This window comes from Mustela nigripes, chromosome 5, assembly GCF_022355385.1.
Source record: "Mustela nigripes isolate SB6536 chromosome 5, MUSNIG.SB6536, whole genome shotgun sequence".
In the NCBI taxonomy this organism is placed as follows: Eukaryota; Metazoa; Chordata; class Mammalia; order Carnivora; family Mustelidae; genus Mustela; species Mustela nigripes.
In genome coordinates this window covers 54,215,870-54,234,149 of record NC_081561.1, presented here as the reverse complement: position 1 = coordinate 54,234,149, position 18,280 = coordinate 54,215,870, and the positions used below count along the sequence as shown (strand labels likewise).

Here is an 18,280-nt window from a genome sequence, read left to right as displayed (position 1 = left end):
CTGTACCCCTGGGGATAAAAATATATGTTTATAAAAAATAAAAAATTTTAAAAAAAAAATAAAAGAATTTAAGATTAACGGGTAAATTGAGATTAGATCTTCAGTATATCCACAGAATTTATTATGGGTAAATTCAGACATAATCCTTGATAGAAAGAACATATTTTCTGCTATAGGTCAAGACCTTAAAAAATGGTTCATTGTGGAGATTTTGTGAAAACTGAAAAACAAAGACTGAAGATTTTTTTTTTTTCTGAACTCTGAAGTATATTAACGATCTCTTGAAAAACCTTTGAGATGCAAAAGAATGAGTAATCTGTGAGGAAATAATGTGGGTGATTTTTTAGATTAATAGGATAAGGGATATTTTAGCAGGAGAAATGGAAATCACAATCTTCCATCCCCTACTTGCCACTCCACGACCATCCCTTGCTTAGCCATCAGGCTGCAAGGTAGTGTAAAGTTAGTGAGAACTGATGATATCAAATCTAGAGTAGTGAGCCCAAGGCAAAGGTGACTGAGAAAAAAGATGCTACTTTGTGACTAAGGAAAGAGAGTTTCAGATTTTATATTTGGGAGTTGAGAACTTGGTCTCTTCCCTGAGAAGTTGAATGTATCTCAACTTAAAAGGCATTTCCATGATCCCAGAGTCCTGGGATTGGGCCCCGCATCGGGCTCTCTGCTCAACAGGAAGCCTGCTTCCTTTCCTCTCTCTCTGCCTGCCTCTCTGCCTACTTGTGATCTCTATCAAATAAATAAATAAAATCTTTTTTAAAAAAAGGGCATTTTCAAAGATGTATTCCTTTTGGATGGACCTAAAAGGGTATTATGTTAAGTGAAGCAAGTTAGAGAAACACAGACACCATAGGATGGACAAAATAGTTGAAAGGTAGGGGTGATACAGGACTCCCAGTTATGGAAAAAGTAAGTCATGGGGATAAAAAGTACAGCATAGGGATAATAGTCAATAGGACTGAAATAGTCATAATAACATGGGACACCTGGGTGGCTCAGTTGGTTAAGCATCTGCGTTTGGCTCAGGTCATTATCCCAGGGTCAGTGGGGAGACTGCTTCTCCCTCTGCCTGCCACTCCCCTTGCCTGTGCTCTCTCTCTGACAAATACTTAAAAAAATTAAAAAGTAGCTATAATAGCATCATATGGTAACTGCTGATAGCTACTCTTGCAGTGAGCATAGTATAAAGTATAGACCTGTCACTATGTTATACACCTAAAACTAATGTGACATTGTATATGGACTATGCATCAATTTTAAAAAATGAAAAAAAATTATTCTTTCCCTTTACTGAAATATGTTTTATGTTCTAATTTTTTTTTACTATAAAAGAATTTTAAAATACTAAATTGCACATAGGATTATTGCATGAAACTCTAAAGTGTATACTTACGCAGGACAATATTGGCAAACATAGTAGTATTTTAGATTCTCTTGATTGGGACAATAGGCAATTCCACATCCAACATGGTAAGTAGAGTACCAAACGAGCTACAATTCCAAAAGGGAATATATGAGAGTACATTCAAGATGAGGGAAAATATTAAAAGAATAGTAGCAACTATAAAACTGAAAAAAATGATACTATTATAGCTTGTAGCCAAGTACCTTTTGAAAATATTTACAATTATTGAAGAAAATCACAAATTTTAAGATATTAAATCTTAACATGCCTTCACTATTTTATCCATTTCTAATTTTGAGAAAGTACGGAGTATGCTTCCTTACCAAGAGTTTCGCAAGTGATGGAAAAAAAAAAAAAAGACAACTCTAGATGAAGTACCAGCTAACGTCAGGACTGTAATATCTATTCATGCTCTTACCCAAATTGAACATTGGACTTGGTGATAATTTAGAGATGCTTTCATATTAGAGCATTTGTGGTCAAAGTATTTTCATTTGCTTGTCTTACCTGGGTGTAATGTCCAACAACTGCATTGGAACTCTTAGGTCCTACACCATAGACAAAATTATGGCGCTCATCATACCAGCTTTGGATTGCATCTGACCACGGAGCAGGGTAACTTGACATATAGAGATTCTCACCACATTTTGTACCTAAAGATAAATGGATCATTCTTGAGGAAGCAATAAAGTATTCAATGGCAAAAGAAATCAACTATATGAACACAAGGATGGGGGCACCTAGGTGGCTCAGTGGGTTAAAGCCTCTGCCTTCGGCTCAGGTCATGATCCCAGCATCCTGGGATCGAACCCCCGCATTGGGCTCTCTGCTCCGCAGAGAGCCTGTTTCCTCCTCTTTCTCTGCCTGCCTACTTGTGATCTCTGTCTGTCAAATAAAATAAAATCTTAAAACAAAACAAAGCAAAACACAAGGGTGTTGCCCTTCAAACACAGTGTCTATACTTATAACTCATAATACTTAGTTAAAGTATTCCATTCTTCTCAGCTCTAAAGCTGAATAGAAGACAGATCTATCTAGGGACACCTGGGTAGGCTACTAGGTTAAGAGGCTGACTCTTGATGTGCTCAGGCCATGATCTCAGGTCTTGAGATCTAGTCTTGCATCAGGCTCTCCACTCAGCGGGGAGTCTTCTTGAGAATTCTCTCCGTCCACCTTCACCATTCTATCTAAAATGAACAAATAAATCTTTTAAAAAAACCTCTTTAGGACACTGAGGCTGGCATCAACATGCAAAACTTTGCACAGGTTAAGAAGACTTTATGCTTCAAAAATCTTCTGGAGTTTCAGAATGCATTTTTTTTTCAGGCTAAATTCTTCACATTGTATTGACTCCTATGCTCTCAGCTTTGTATCATAAATTCGTGAAAGGTAGTGAACAACTTTTATTCCTTTTCTCCTCCTCTCATCCATCTTCACCAGAGATTTTTCACATATTGGACCCTGTTCTAAATGTTTATAATTATGATTTTGTGTGAAATTGGTAAAAAGAGTTCTACAGGCAGTCTGTAAGAGCCTCAATTTATAGGCATCTGACATCAGGAGGAACGGCAGATTTCAAAGCTTTTGGAGTCTTTCTTAATCACTAAATCAGAATGTCATAGGCCAGTCTTCCTCAGAGAATTAGCCAAGAGCCTTGCAGGTGACATTAGAAAGATGGGGAGGTAGGGAGCCCCAGACTCTCATTTCCCTAACAAATACACATATTCAGAAACAATTTCCAAACAAATTGCCCTTTGTGGGAAAACTAACCGAGAGACTCCTAGATCATCGGAGAATATGAACCCAGACTCACTGAAGTCTGTAGGGAAACTGGGACACCCTTTCGCTAGAATGCCTACCCTCAGCACAGTGCTTCCCCTATGATCAGGAAGAGGTCTCTTAGCTCCCATCTTCTCCTAGGGGAAGGTAGGTGTTGGTTCTTGTGTCCAGCATCCCAACCTTCCCTAAGGAAATCCCCCAGAGATGGCTGGCTTCTCTCTTGGTAGTCTTGGAATTCTGACAGTCAGGCATGGGCTAGTCATCTGGAGGAGAATGGAGATGCTGGCTTTAGCTGGTAGTTACCATATCTCCTCCCCTTGGCTTAGTTCTTAGTTCTCAGCTTCCTCCTGGGGAAGCAAAGAGTTGATTGGTGTGCCCATTGCTCCAATTTCTGCCTAAAGAACTGACATCAGCCTTGCTTGTCTTAAAGCTCTGAAGGGTTTGGCATAGTTTCAGTGTTACTCCATGGGGGAGAACAGAGATGGTGGTTTGGATTGGTAGATGCCATTTCTCAGCTCCTCAGCACAGCACACCGTGAGCAAGTGCCATATCTACCTGTTTCTCCCTGGAGTGGGAAAAAGTTGGCCTGGGCATCCAGTGCCACAAACATTCCAGATGCCCAGAAAATTGACTTCTGACTTGCCTCTCTGAAAATGTTATCAGATCTAGCATAACCAAGATGAGCATAGAGATTTGGGTTCATAAATGCTAAAGCTTCCCTTCCTTGTTCAGCACAGAATAAGCAGATTAAAAAATCCAAACTTCTAGCCTCTTCCTGAGTAGAGAAAGAGTTGGATGGAATGCCTAAAGATCCATCTCTTTCAGGAGGCTGCCTGAGAAATTGATTACAGATCTTTTCTGACCACAGTTTGATTGGACATTCTCCAAAGATGCACAAATGGCCAACTGGTATGTGAAAAGGTGCTCAGTGCTGCTAAACATAGGGAAATACAAATGAAAACCACAATGAGACCTTTCAAGAAGTCTTTTCTGGAGGAAAAAAAAAAACCTGACAACAAGTGATGATAAAGATGTGAAAAAAATCGGAATGCTGTATACTTTTGTTGGGCATAAAAAATTGGATAGTTCTTGTGGAAAAAAACAGAGGTTCCTCAAAAAATTAAATTTAGAACTGCCAATGATCCAGTAATACTACTTCTGGGTATTTATCCAAAAAAATTGAAATCAGGGTTTTGCAGCAATATTAGCATTCTTCATATTCATTGCAGCATTCTTCACAATAGCCTATATATGGAAACATAAAATCTGCGGACAGATGAGTGGATGGACAAAATGACACCCATATATACACAACGGCTTTCATTTCTCTTTTAAAAAGAAGGAAATTCTGCAACACTTGCGTGAGACACTATGGATGAATCTTGAAAACATGATATTAAGTGAAAAAATCCAGTCACAGAAACACAACTACCACATGATTCCCTTTATATGAAGCACATAAAATAACGAAATTCATAGAACCAAAGAGTAGAACAGTAATAGATAAGGATGGGGGGAAGGAGAAATGGAAAATTGCCAATCAATGGGAATAAAGGTTCATTCATAAAGATGAATAAGTTCTAGATTAATAACTTCTGCTGCAGGACATTGTACCTAATGTCAGTAATATCATACAGTACACTTATTTGTTAAAAGTGTAAGTCTCATGAAGTGTTCTTACCACAATAAAGAAAATAACTTGTTGCCCAGAAACTTTTCTTGATCTTTTCAACCTCTCAATTATGAATTACATTTTGGTAGCTTAAAATATAATGTCTATGTGTTGCTTAAAGAGAATATAAAATATTTTTGTCTATGTCAAAAAGAAACTAAGAATCTAATAGTAGACTTGCATCTCTAAGACCATTTGTTTTAATCTTCTACTGAATGCAGTCATTCTTTTCATAATTTCATTAACAGAGCAGCATCAACCGTATAAGTAAATAATGTGATTAAATTACAGGTAAAAATTTGTTGCTTTCAAATTGAGCCTGCCTATATGTATATTATGATTGAAAATATAAACAAATATTTTATTTTAAGGTTTATGCATAAAACATTTTTTCTTTCATGGTGTTTATAATATTTGACAAGAATTCAAAAATTAAAAATGAATCAACATACCAAAATATCATAATTTTTTAAAATTTAAGTATTTTTAGAGCAATATTCACAAAATTCAGGAACAAATCACCATAATTCAGTATATTTTATGAATACAAAAGAAGAGTTATGAAAACATCAGATAGCTACACAGGATTACAAAAAGGAGCAGTGGATTAGAAATAATTAAGGCTGGTTAACTTTCCAATATATGACACACTTCAGATTGTGACTTGGGGAAGTCATTCTTCCCCTGTCCTCATCTTCTCATCTTTAAATTTGGAGAAATGATACATGACTTATTGACTCATGAGCTGGTTGAAACAAAAAAGTGGAGTATTGTTTCAAATATCATTTGCATAATGTAAATAATCAACAAGCACAAAATGGTACCTATAATTCTCTCTCCTTCTACAGATACTCCTTCTACAGATACTTTGATAGTTCGTAAGAACATAGGGACACTTGGGTGGCTCAGTTGGTTAAGCATCCAACTCTTGATTTCCACTCAGGTCATGATCTCAGGGTCATGAAATCAAGCCCCATGTAAGCCTCCACACTTGGCATGGAACCTGCTTTTCCTCTGCCTTTTCCTCTGCCCCTCCTCCCTTACTCATATTCTCTCTCTTTCTCAAAACAAAAATAAAAGTATATAAATAGAGCAGTATAAACAATGTTTGTTCTCTAAGTCTTCTTATAACATCCCGGAATGTTCCATTCTATCTGATTTTTTCAATATTATTTTATTCGTTCATCTATTCAAAAAAAAATTACTCATTTACATACTGGTTTTTCGATCCTCTGGCACACTGTGTTCCAAAGTGCACTTGTTTGCCCACTTTTGTGCATTTGCTGCTGCTTCTCTGTTCCATTCCTAAATGTCACAAGAAAAAAAATATACACTTAAAAATTCAACTCCTATGAAGCATATCGTTTATAATCTGATTGGTAGGTTGATTTGCACTACTTTAAACTTCTATAGATAATTATCTGATCATCAGTGGTATGCAAAGACCTTTTTGGTAGGGGTATATAGGCGTGTGTGCATTTATTTGCTCCGGTGCCAATTTCCACATGAAGAGAAGTTCATAAATGATGAATAGATAGAGATAGATAAATATCTAACATAATATCTGGCAATTTATTATAGTACAGGAACAACATGCAAGATTTTTAGTAATGGGGTTACTCTAAATACTCAACTTGTGAAGTCTTTGAATTATATTTCCTTAGTAATAAGCAGGCCTAGATTATTCCCAATTTCAGTTGTAGCCCATTGGTTTCAAATGGGAGATAGTCTAGCATTTATGAACCATGCTGTGGAAAGTGGGCTCTTATTTACCCACAGGATTCTTCAGAGCCTGAGTCTGAGCCTCACATTGGGCATAGAGATTAATTAAAAAGAATAAAATACATGAAAGAAAGGGACCTCCTTTATTTTAGACTAGGGCAGATAGTGACAAAAAGTACAATGGCCTCACATTTGATGTCTGAAGATCTGGCTCTAATGTTGCCTTCCTGACTGAATATCCCTACAAATTTGACAGATTATTTAACCAGTAAAAAGGAAAATTTTTCTGCCATGCCCATAACACAGCTCAGATGAAATAGCAGAATAGAAGAAAAACTTTGTAAGCACAAAGTTCGTAAGAAATCCCTGCTCTGGGGCACCTGAGTGGCTCAGTGAGTTAAAGCCTCTGCCTTCGGTTCAGGTCATGATCCCAGAATCCTGGGATGGAGTCCCGCATCAGGCTCTCTGCTTGGTGGGGAGCCTGCCTCCCCCTCTATCTCTGCCTATCTCTCTGCCTACTTGTGATCTCTGTCTGTCAAATAAATAAATTTTAAAAAAATAAAAAAGAAAAGAAATCCCTGCTCTTATCACTGCTAGCTCACACCATTAGCCCTTATCATTGCCTCTTACCATCTTTAGCATGTTGCTGGCAGGTGGAGAGACTGATTTCCTTAGTTCATTGTGTTTATTTACAATATCTTTTTGGATTTGTGTTTGAGTGGTTAGCAAAGCAGTAAAGGATGGATCCTAAAAGGAAATAAAAATTAAGGTTATCTTCTTAACATTTATTAAAGTTGAATTTAAGAATGAATAAGCAAATTCAAAGGAACAAAGATTTTAAGAGCATTCAGTTCAAGTCAATATTAGTTGTTAAGCATTGTCAATGAACCTGAGCCAAAGCTATGACAAATAGAAAAGAAATCATTTGAAGCTTTGAGAAGGAGGGTGAAATTCATGGCATAACAAATTCAAATCTCCTCTGAAGCTACAGATTGTTAATCAGATTCTCTACTTTCTACCTTATATGGTTTCCTGGACCTTCTCTATGATTCTTGTAGACATATGAGTGATAATATTTTATAACCACAAAGGCACACAACAGGAACTTTAAGACATATTCATTCATATTTGATCAGGTTGCAGCAGGTGGGATCAGAGTGGAGTTCAAGATTCACCCTAGACTTTAAGGGAACTTTGACCTGATATAGTCTGTATTTAAAGAAATATTTTTTTTGGAATGTATTTAGAGAAAGAATGTTCAGGAGTTCAAATTTCATTCAATACCCTAGTAAACTTATTCCTATTACAGTAGATATTATTATCTATTTTATTATAATCTGTATTTCTGAATACCAAATAAGTTTTCACCCAGTGGCAGAATTCTCTGGTCTGATGAGTTCTAGTCCTACTAGTCTCTGGTCCTGGGATATCTTCCTGTATGCCCGGAATTACAGATAGGGAAACAGCAATGACCAGAGTTCCTCACATTCAAGAGATTTTCTGATCAAGAGATAAACATTTTATACGGGAACCTACCCTCCAGTCGTTGAAAGGATGACTGATCTTGGTCTTGGGATTATTTAAGCAATATAGTTTATTCAAATTAAAAGGTTTGAATTCAAGAGGTAGGCTTCACATATCAAGCATTTTTGAGCATGAATAAGAAAGCAAAACAAACACTAAGACTTTTAGAGGTAGATTTTTTTAATGTAAAAAATAAGTATAACTTTATCATGCAGTAAGGATGAAAATTAAATGTGGTGATATATGAAGTAGTGCTAATTTAAAGTTATGTTTTGTTAGTTCTCTTTAAGATCGCACTGAAGCATATTAAATAAAAGAAATGGGAAACGATCTTGTGGAGAGAGGACTATCATTAGCTTCTTAAATCACAGACCATTGCATTCATTAGAAAAATAACTCAAGCATAACATGTATTTTTAACTTTTTGGTGGTCAAATTAAAAAAGTAAAAGAATCAAGTGATATTAATTTATTTTATAATTTTTAAAAATGTTGTTTCATCATGATAAGTGCACTCTTTAATCCCCGTCACCTATTTCCACCATCCCCTCACCCACATCCCTTCTGGTAACAATCTATTTGTTCTGTATAGTTAATAGTCTATTTCTTGTTTTTTCTCTCTTTTTCTCTTCACATTTGTTTTGCTTCTTAAATTCCACATATAAGTGAGATCATATACTATTTGTCTTTCTCTGTCTTATTTTGCTTAGCATTGTACTCTCTAGCTGTATCTGTATTGTTGCAAATGGCAAGATTTCATTCTTTTTATGGCTGAATAATATTTCATTATATATGTACACAGTATATACATTATATATACATATATACACATACACATTATTCTATCTATCATCTAGCTATCTACCTAACTACCATCCACATATATCACATCTTAATCCACTCATCTATCAGCGGACATGTGGGCTGCTTCCATAGTTTGGCTATTGTAAATGATGCTGCAAGAAACATAGAGGAGCATATATCTTTTCTAACTATTGTTTTGATATACTTTGTGTAAATATCCAGTAATGAAATTACCGAATCATATGGAAATTCTATTTTTAATTTTTTGGGGAAACCTCCATATAATTTTCCACAGTGGCTGTACCAGTTTGCATTCCCAACAATGGTGCACAATTGTTTCTTTTTCTCTAAATCTTTGCCACTAAGTTGTTTTTTGTGCTATTGATTTTATACATTTTGACAGGTGTGAGGTGACATCTCATTGTGGTTTTGATTTCTATCCCCATGATGATGAGTGCTGCTGAGCATCTTTTCACCTGTCCATTGGCCATCTGTAGGCCTTCTTTGGAAAATGTTTGTTCATGACTTCTATCCATTTTTTAAAATTTTTTATTTTTTATAAACATATATTTTTATCCCCAGGGGTACACGTCTGTGAATCACCAGGTTTACACACTTCACAGAACTCACCAATGCACATACACTCCCCAATGTCCATAATCCCACCCCCTTCTCCCAACCCCCCTCCCCCAGCAACCCTCAGTTTGTTTTGTGAGATTAAGAGTCACTTATGGTTTGTCTCCCTCCCAATCCCATCTTGTTTCATTGATTCGTCTTCTACCCATTTAAGACCCCGTGTTGCATCACCACTTCCTCATATCAGGGAGATCATATGATAGTTGTCTTTCTCTGCTTGACTTATTTCGCTAAGCACAATATGCTCTAGTTCCATCCATGTTGTCGCAAATGGCAAGATTTCATTTCTTTTGATGGCTGCATAGTATTCCATTGTGTATATATACCACATCTTCTTGATCCATTCATCTGTTGATGGACACCTAGATTCTTTCCATAGTTTGGCGATTGTGGACATTGCTGCTATAAACATTCAGGTGCACGTGCCCCTTTGGATCACTACGCTTGTATCTTTAGGGTAAATACCCAGTAGTGCAATTGCTGGGTCATAGGGCAGTTCTATTTTCAACATTTTGAGGAACCTCCATGCTGTTTTCCAGAGTGGCTACACCAGCTTGCATTCCCACCAACACTGTAGGAGGGTTCCCCTTTCTCCGCATCCTCGCCAGCATCTGTCATTTCCTGACTTGTTGATTTTAGCCATTCTGATTGGTGTGAGGTGATATCTCATTGTGGTGTTGGTTTGGATTTCCCCGATGCTGAGTGATATGGAGCACTTTTTCATGTGTCTGTTGGCCATCTGGATGTCTTCTTTGCAGAAATGTCTGTTCATGTCCTCTGCCCATTTCTTGATTGGATTATTTGTTCTTTGGGTGTTGAGTTTGCTAAGTTCTTTATAGATTCTGGACACTAGTCCTTTATGTGATATGTCGTTTGCAAATATCTTCTCCCATTCTGTCAGTTGTCTTTTGATTTTGTTAACTGTTTCCTTTGCTGTGCAAAAGCTTTTGATCTTGATGAAATCCCAATAGTTCATCTTTGCCCTTGCTTCCCTTGCCTTTGGCGTTGTTCCTAGGAAGATGTTGTTGCGGCAGAGGTCGAAGAGGTTGCTGCCTGTGTTCTCCTCAAGGATTTTGATGGATTCCTTTCGCACATTGAGGTCCTTCATCCATTTTGAGTCTATTTTTGTGTGTGGTGTAAGGAAATGGTCCAGTTTCATTTTTCTGCATGTGGCTGTCCAATTTTCCCAGCACCATTTGTTGAAGAGGCTGTCTTTTTTCCATTGGACATTCTTTCCTGCTTTGTCGAAGATTAGTTGACCATAGAGTTGAGGGTCTATTTCTGGGCTCTCTATTCTGTTCCATTGATCTATGTGTCTGTTTTTGTGCCAGTACCATGCTGTCTTGATGATGACAGCTTTGTAATAGAGCTTGAAGTCTGGAATTGTGATGCCACCAACGTTGGCTTTCTTTTTCAATATCCCTCTGGCTATTCGAGGTCTTTTCTGGTTCCATATAAATTTTAGAATTATTTGTTCCATTTCTTTGAAAAAGATGGATGGTACTTTGATAGGAATTGCATTAAATGTGTAGATTGCTTTAGGTAGCATAGACATTTTCACAATATTTATTCTTCCAATACAGGAGCATGGAACTTTTTTCTATTTCTTTGTGTCTTCCTCAATTTCTTTCATGAGTACTTTATAGTTTTCTGAGTAAAGATTCTGTGCCTCTTTGGTTAGGTTTATTCCTAGGTATCTTATGGTTTTGGGTGCAATTGTAAATGGGATGGACTCATTAATTTCTCTTTCTTCTGTCTTGTTATTGGTGTAAAGAAATGCAACTGATTTCTGTGCATTGATTTTTATATCCTGACACTTTACTGAATTCCTGTACAAGTTCTAGCAGTTTTGGAGTGGAGTCTTTTGGGTTTTCCACATATAGTATCATATCATCTGCAAAGAGTGATAATTTGACTTATTCTTTGCTGATTTGGATGCCTTTAATTTCCTTTTGTTGTCTGATTGCTGAGGCTAGGACCTCTAGTACTATGTTGAATAGCAGTGGTGATAATGGACATCCCTGCCGTGTTCCTGACCTTAGCGGAAAAGCTTTCAGTTTTTCTCCATTGAGAATGATATTTGCAGTGAGTTTTTCATAGATGGCTTTGATGATATTGAGGTATGTGCCCTCTATCCCTACACTTTGAAGAGTTTTGATCAGGAAGGGATGCTGTACTTTGTCAAATGCTTTTTCAGCATCTATTGAGAGTAGCATATGGTTCTTGTTCTTTCTTTTATTGATGTGTTGTATCTCATACACTGATTTGCAGATGTTGAACTAACCTTGCAACCCTGGAATAAATCCCACTTGGTCGTGGTGAATAATCCTTTTAATGTACTGTTGAATCCTATTGGCTAGTATTTTGGTGAGAATTTTCGCATCTGTGTTCATCAAGGATATTGGTCTATAGCTCTCTTTTTTGGTGGGATCCTTGTCTGGTTTTGGGATCAAGGTGATGCTGGCCTCATAAAATGAGTTTGGAAGTTTTCCTTCCATTTCTATTTTTTGGAACAGTTTCAGGAGAATAGGAATTAGTTCTTCTTTAAATGTTTGGTAGAATTCCCCTGGGAAGCCATCTGGCCCTGGGCTTTTGTTTGTTTGGAGATTTTTAATGACTGTTTCAATCTCCTTACTGGTTATGGGTCTGTTCAGGCTTTCTATTTCTTCCTGGCTCAGTTGTGGTAGTTTATATGTTTCTAGGAATGCATCCATTTCTTCCAGATTGTCAAATTTATTGCCGTAGAGTTGCTCATAGTATGTTCTTATAATAGTTTGTATTTCTTTGGTGTTAGTTGTGATCTCTCCTCTTTCATTCATGATTTTATTTATTTGGGTCCTTTCTCTTTTCTTTTTGATAAGTCGGGCCAGGGGTTTATCAATTTTATTAATTCTTTCAAAGAACCAGCTCCTAGTTTCGTTGATTTGTTCTATTGTTTTTTTGGTTTCTATTTCATTGATTTCTGCTCTGATCTTTATGATTTCTCTTCTCCTGCTGGGCTTAGGGTTCCTTTCTTGTTCTTTCTCCAGCTCCTTTAGGTGTAGGGTTAGGTTGTGTACCTGAGACCTTTCTTGTTTCTTGAGAAAGGCTGGTACCGCTATATATTTTCCTCTCAGGACTGCCTTTGTTGTGTCCCACAGATTTTGAACCGTTGTATTTTCATTATCATTTGTTTCCATGATTTTTTTCAATTCTTCTTTAATTTGCCGGTTGACCCATTCATTCTTTAGAAGGATACTGTTTAGTCTCCATGTATTTGGGTTCTTTCCAAACTTCCTTTTGTGGTTGAGTTCTAGCTTTAGAGCATTGTGGTCTGAAAATATGCAGGGAATGATCCCAATCTTTTGATACCGGTTGAGTCCTGATTTAGGACCGAGGATGTGATCTATTCTGGAGAATGTTCCATGTGCACTAGAGAAGAATGTGTATTCTGTTGCTTTGGGATGAAATATTCTGAATATATCCGTGATGTCCATCTGGTCCAGTGTGTCGTTTAAGGCCTTTATTTCCTTGCTGATCTTTTGCTTGGATAACCTGTCCATTTCAGTGAGGGGAGTGTTAAAGTCCCCTACTATTATTGTATTATTGTTGATGTGTTTCTTTGATTTTGTTATTAATTGGTTTATATAGTTGGCTGCTCCCACGTTGGGGGCATAGATATTTAAAATTGTTAAATCTTCTTGTTGAACAGACCCTTTGAGTATGATATAGTGTCCTTCCTCATCTCTTATTATAGTCTTTGGCTTAAAATCTAATTGATCTGATATAAGGATTGCCACTCCTGCTTTCTTCTGATGTCCATTAGCATGGTAAATTCTTTTCCACCCCCTCACTTTAAATCTGGAGGTGTCTTCAGGCTTAAAATGAGTTTCTTGGAGGCAACATATAGATGGGTTTTGTTTTTTTATCCATTCTGATACCCTGTGTCTTTTGACAGGGGCAAGTAGCCCATTAACATTCAGGGTAACTATTGGGAGATATGAATTTAGTGCCATTGTATTGCCTTTAGAGTGACTGTTACTGTTTATGGTCTCTGTTCCTTTCTGATCTAACACTTGTAGGCTCTCTCTTTGCTTAGAGGACCCCTTTCAAGATTTCCTGTAGAGCTGGTTTGGTATTTGCAAATTCTTTCAGTTGTTGTTTGTCCTGGAAGCTTTTAATCTCTCCTTCTATTTTCAATGATAGCCTAGCTGGATATAGTATTCTGAGCTGCATGTTTTTCTCATTTAGTGCTCTGAAAATATCATGCCAGCTCTTTCTGGCCTGCCAGGTCTCTGTGGATAAGTCAGCTGCCAATCTAATATTTTTACCATTGTATGTTACAGACTTCTTTTCCCGGGCTGCTTTCAGGATTTTCTCTTTGTCACTGAGACTTGTAAATTTTACTATTAGGTGACGGGGTGTGGGCCTATTCTTATTGATTTTGTGAGGCGTTCTCTGAACCTCCTGAATTTTGATGCTCGTTCCCTTTGCCATATTGGGGAAATTCTCTCCAATAATTCTCTCTAGTATACCTTCTGCTCCCCTCTCTCTTTCTTCTTCTTCTGGAATCCCAATTATTCTAATGTTGTTTTGTCTTATGGTGTCACTTATCTCTCGAATTCTCCCCTCGTGGTCCAGTAGCTGTTTGTCCCTCTTTTGCTCAGCTTCTTTATTCTCTGTCATTTGGTCTTCTATATCACTAATTCTTTCTTCTGCCTCATTTATCCTAGCAGTGAGAGCCTCCATTTTTGATTGCACCTCATTAATAGCTTTTTTGATTTCAACTTGGTTAGAATTAGTTCTTTTATTTCTCCAGAAAGGGCTTTTATATCTCCCGAGAAGGTTTCTCTAATATCTTCCATGCCTTTTTCGAGCCCAGCTAGAACCTTGAGAATTGTCATCTGAACCCTAGATATGACATATTACCAATGTCTGTATTGATTTGGTCCTTAGCCTTTGGTACTGCCTCTTGTTCTTTTTTTTGTGTTGAATTTTTCCGTCTTGTCATTTTGTCCAGATAAGAGTATATGAAGGGGTAAGTAAAATACTAAAAGGGTGGCAACAGCCCCAGGAAAATATGCTTTAACCAAATGAGAAGAGATCCCAAATCATGAGGGGGGAGAAAGGGGATAAAAAGAGGTTCAAAAAGGAAGAAAGAAAAAAAAAAGAAAAAAGAAAAGAAAAGAATTTAGAAAAAGAAAACGAATAAAGAAAAATATAAAAAAGAAAAAATATATATATTAGATAAACTAGTTAAAAAACGTTAAAAAAGAAAAGGGTTAAAGTTAAAAAAAAATTAACAGAAGGCGAGATAAAAAAAACAAAAAATGAAAAAGAAAAAAATTAAATTAACTGCAAGACTAAAAAAACTCACAGGGAGAAAGCCGTGAGTTCCGTGCTTTGCTTTCTCCTCCTCTGGAATTCTGCTGCTCTCCTTGGTATTAAAACCACACTTCTTCATAGGTTAACTTGGTCTTGGCTGGATTTCTTGTTGATATTCTGGGGGAGGGGCCTTGTGTAGTGATTCTCAAGTGTCTTTGCCCCAGGTGGAATGGCACCGCCCTTACCAGGGGCCGGGCAGAGTAATCCGCTCGGGTTTGCTTTCAGCTGCTTTTGTTCCCTGAGCGCTTTTCATAGAGTTCCAGAGGACGGGAATACAAATGGCGGCCTCCTGGTCTCCGGGCCCAGAGGAACTGAGAGCTCGGGGCCCCACTCCTCAGTGCGCCCTTAGAGAACAGCGCCCAGTTACTCCCGTCTGCCTGACCTCTGCGCTCCGAGCTCACCGAGCCTGTGGCTGTTTCAAGGTAAGCCAGAGCTGCGAGCTTATTGTCGGCTCTGTCTCTGTAGCCGGCTTTCCTGTTCCAATACCCGCAAGCTCTGCGACACTCAGACACCGCCGATCCTTCTGTTACCCTGCAGGACCTGAAGCCACGCTGACCCCATGTGGGCTTCGCCCTGGTTTAGCCTCTGGCACGATGTCCCTCAGTGGAACAGACTTTTAAAATTCCTGATTTTGTGCTCCATTGCTCCGCCTCTTGCCGGGAGCAGGCCCCTCCCCCCGGGGTCTATCTTCCCCTCGCTTTGGATTCACGTCTCCGCCAGTCCTACCTTTTAGAAAGTGGTTGTTTTTCTGTTTCCAGAATTGCTGCTCTTCTTCTCTTCGATCTGCCGATGGATTTGCAGGTGTTTGCAATCTTTAGATGAGCTATCTAGCCGATCTCCTGCGAGTTGAGTAGTCTCAGCCTGCTACTTCTCCACCATCTTTTCTTCTATCCATTTTTAATTGAATTAGTTTTGTGTTTGTGTTAAGTTGAATCAGTTCTTTAAATACTTTGGATATTTACCCTTTATCAAATATGTCATACGCAAATATCTTTGCGCATCCAGGACATTGTTTTTTAGTGTTTTTATTTTCTTTTTATTTTATTTTTCTTGCTGTGCAGAAACTTTTTATTCTGTTGTAGTCCCAATAGTTTATTTTTGCTTTTGTGTCCTTTGCTTCAAGAGACAAATCTAGAAAAATGTTCCTAGAGCCGATGTCAGAGGTATTACCTGCTGTGCTCTCTCCTAGGATTTTTTTTTTTATGGTTTCAGGTCTCACATTTAGGTCTTTAACCCATTTGGAGACCACTTTTGTGAATATGCAAAAAAAAGTGGTCCAGTTTCATTCTCTTGCTTGTGGCTGCAATAGATTATTTTCCTAACACCATTTGTTGAAGAGACTGCCTTTTCCCCATTGTATATTCATTCCTCCTTTGTTGAGGATTAATTGACCATATAATTGTGGATTTATTTCTGGATTTTCTGTTCAGTTCTACTGATCTGTGTGTCTGCTTTTATGCCAGGACCATACTCCCCTCATTACTATAATTTTGTCATATAACTTATAATGAATTTTGATACCTCCAGTTTTGCCTTTTTTTTTTCCTTTGTTTTCAAGACTGCTTTTGGTATTTGAGGTCTTCTGTGGTTCCATGCAACTTTTAGGATTATCTGCTCTAGTTCTGTGAAAAATGCTGTTATTATTTTGATAGGGATTGCATGCAATGTGTAGATTGCTTTTGGTAGTACAGACATTTGTTCTTCCTACTCAGGAGCATGGAATGTCTTTCCATTTCTTGGCATGGGTCATGAATTTCTTTCACCAGTGTTTTATGGTTTTCAGAGTACTGGTCTTTCACCTCTCTGGTTAAGTTTATTACTAGATATTTTCCTGTTTTGGGTGCAATTATAAATGGAATTCTTTTCTTATTTTGACTTTGTGCTGCTTCATTATTAGCATATAGGAATGCAACAGATTTCTGCACATTGATTTTGTATTCTATGAGTTTACCAAATTCATGTGTCAGTGCTAATAGTTCTTTGGAGAAGTCTTTGGGGTTTTCTATATACAGTATCATGTCATGTGCAAATAGTGAGGGTTTTACTTCTTCCTTACCAATTTGGATGGTTTTTATTTCTTTATGTTTTCTAAATGCCATGGCTAGGACTTCTAGGACTCTGTTGAGTAAATGTAGTAAGGATGGACATCCTTGTCTTGTCGCTAATCTAAAGGGGGAAAGCTCTCAGCTTTTCCACCATTGAATATGATGTTGGTTCTGAGTCTTTCACATAAGGCCCTTATTATGTTGTGGTATGTTTTCTCTATACCTACTTTGAAGAGGCTTTTTATGATGAATGGATGTTGCACTTTGTCAAATGCTTTTTCTGTATATATTGACAGGATTGTATGTTTTTTATCCTTTCTCTTATTCATGTGACATATTGCATTGATTATTTTGTAAATATAGAACTACTGTTGTATTTTGGGAGTAAATCCTATTTTATCAAAATGTATGATTTTTAAAAAAAATATTGACATTATTTTAAGCATTAAATTTTACTTTTAATGGATTGACTAATAGTCTACAAAAATAATATGTCTACATCCTAATCCTCAGAATCTGTCAATGTGACCTTCTCTGGATATAGTTAAGAATCTCAAGATTCAACCATCCTGGATTATCTAAGTAAGACCAAAATCCATTGACAAGTATCCATATGAAAGACAAAGAGAGGAGAAGGTGATGTGAAAGGGGAGGCAGAGAATATGTGATGTAGCTACAAGCCTAGTTATCACAATGATTGGTCAAAGCCAGCATAAGTTAAAAGACAGACATGGAACACATTCCTTCCTAGATCCTCCAGAGGGAGTGTGGCTTTGCTGACACAAGGATTTTAGGCTTCTGGCCACCAGAACTGTAAGAAAATAAATTTCTGTTGTTCTAAGTCACCCAATTTGCACTCATTTCTTACAACAATCTTGAGAACCTAATACATTATTGAATTATTTATCTAAAATATCATTTCATCATGTACTGAATATCTAAGTTATTAATGACATATTTTCTTCTTCTCCTTCTTCTTCCTGTTCTCCTCCTCCACCTCCTCCTCCTTCTTCTTCTTTTTCTTCACTAAATCTTTAAAATCTAGCATGTGTAGTACAGTATATTTTGTTCTGGATAAGCTGCAGTGTAAGTGTTCAATAGTCACATGTGACCAGTGGGTACTGGAGAGCTCAGCATAGACTCTCATCAAGATATTGTGTTAAGTGATCTGAGCCACCAGTGAGTACTTTGTGATATACCAGACACTTTTCCCTTTCTCCTCTCAAAGGACCCAACCATCCCACAAAGTTGCGTGGATAGATTTAGAAAGATTTTCTTGTTTAAGTTTACCTTTCCTTCTGTGGGTAGAGATGGA

General features: G+C 37.4%; 1 protein-coding gene across 1 annotated transcript in view; it reads right to left on the bottom strand.

The window, feature by feature from the left end:
• Nucleotides 1–8,675, bottom strand: part of LOC132018629 (cysteine-rich secretory protein 2-like) — a 20,984-nt gene extending 12,309 nt beyond the window's left edge. Inside the window, exons 1-5 of the mRNA XM_059401551.1 lie at nt 8,670–8,675; nt 7,224–7,340; nt 6,089–6,176; nt 1,928–2,073; nt 1,409–1,506 (exon numbers count right to left, since the gene is read on the bottom strand). Of these exons, the coding sequence (XP_059257534.1) occupies nt 1,409–1,506; nt 1,928–2,073; nt 6,089–6,176; nt 7,224–7,340; nt 8,670–8,675 (455 nt within the window). The remainder of the gene's footprint in view (nt 1–1,408; nt 1,507–1,927; nt 2,074–6,088; nt 6,177–7,223; nt 7,341–8,669) is intronic.
• Between the last annotated feature and the right edge of the window lie 9,605 nt (nt 8,676–18,280).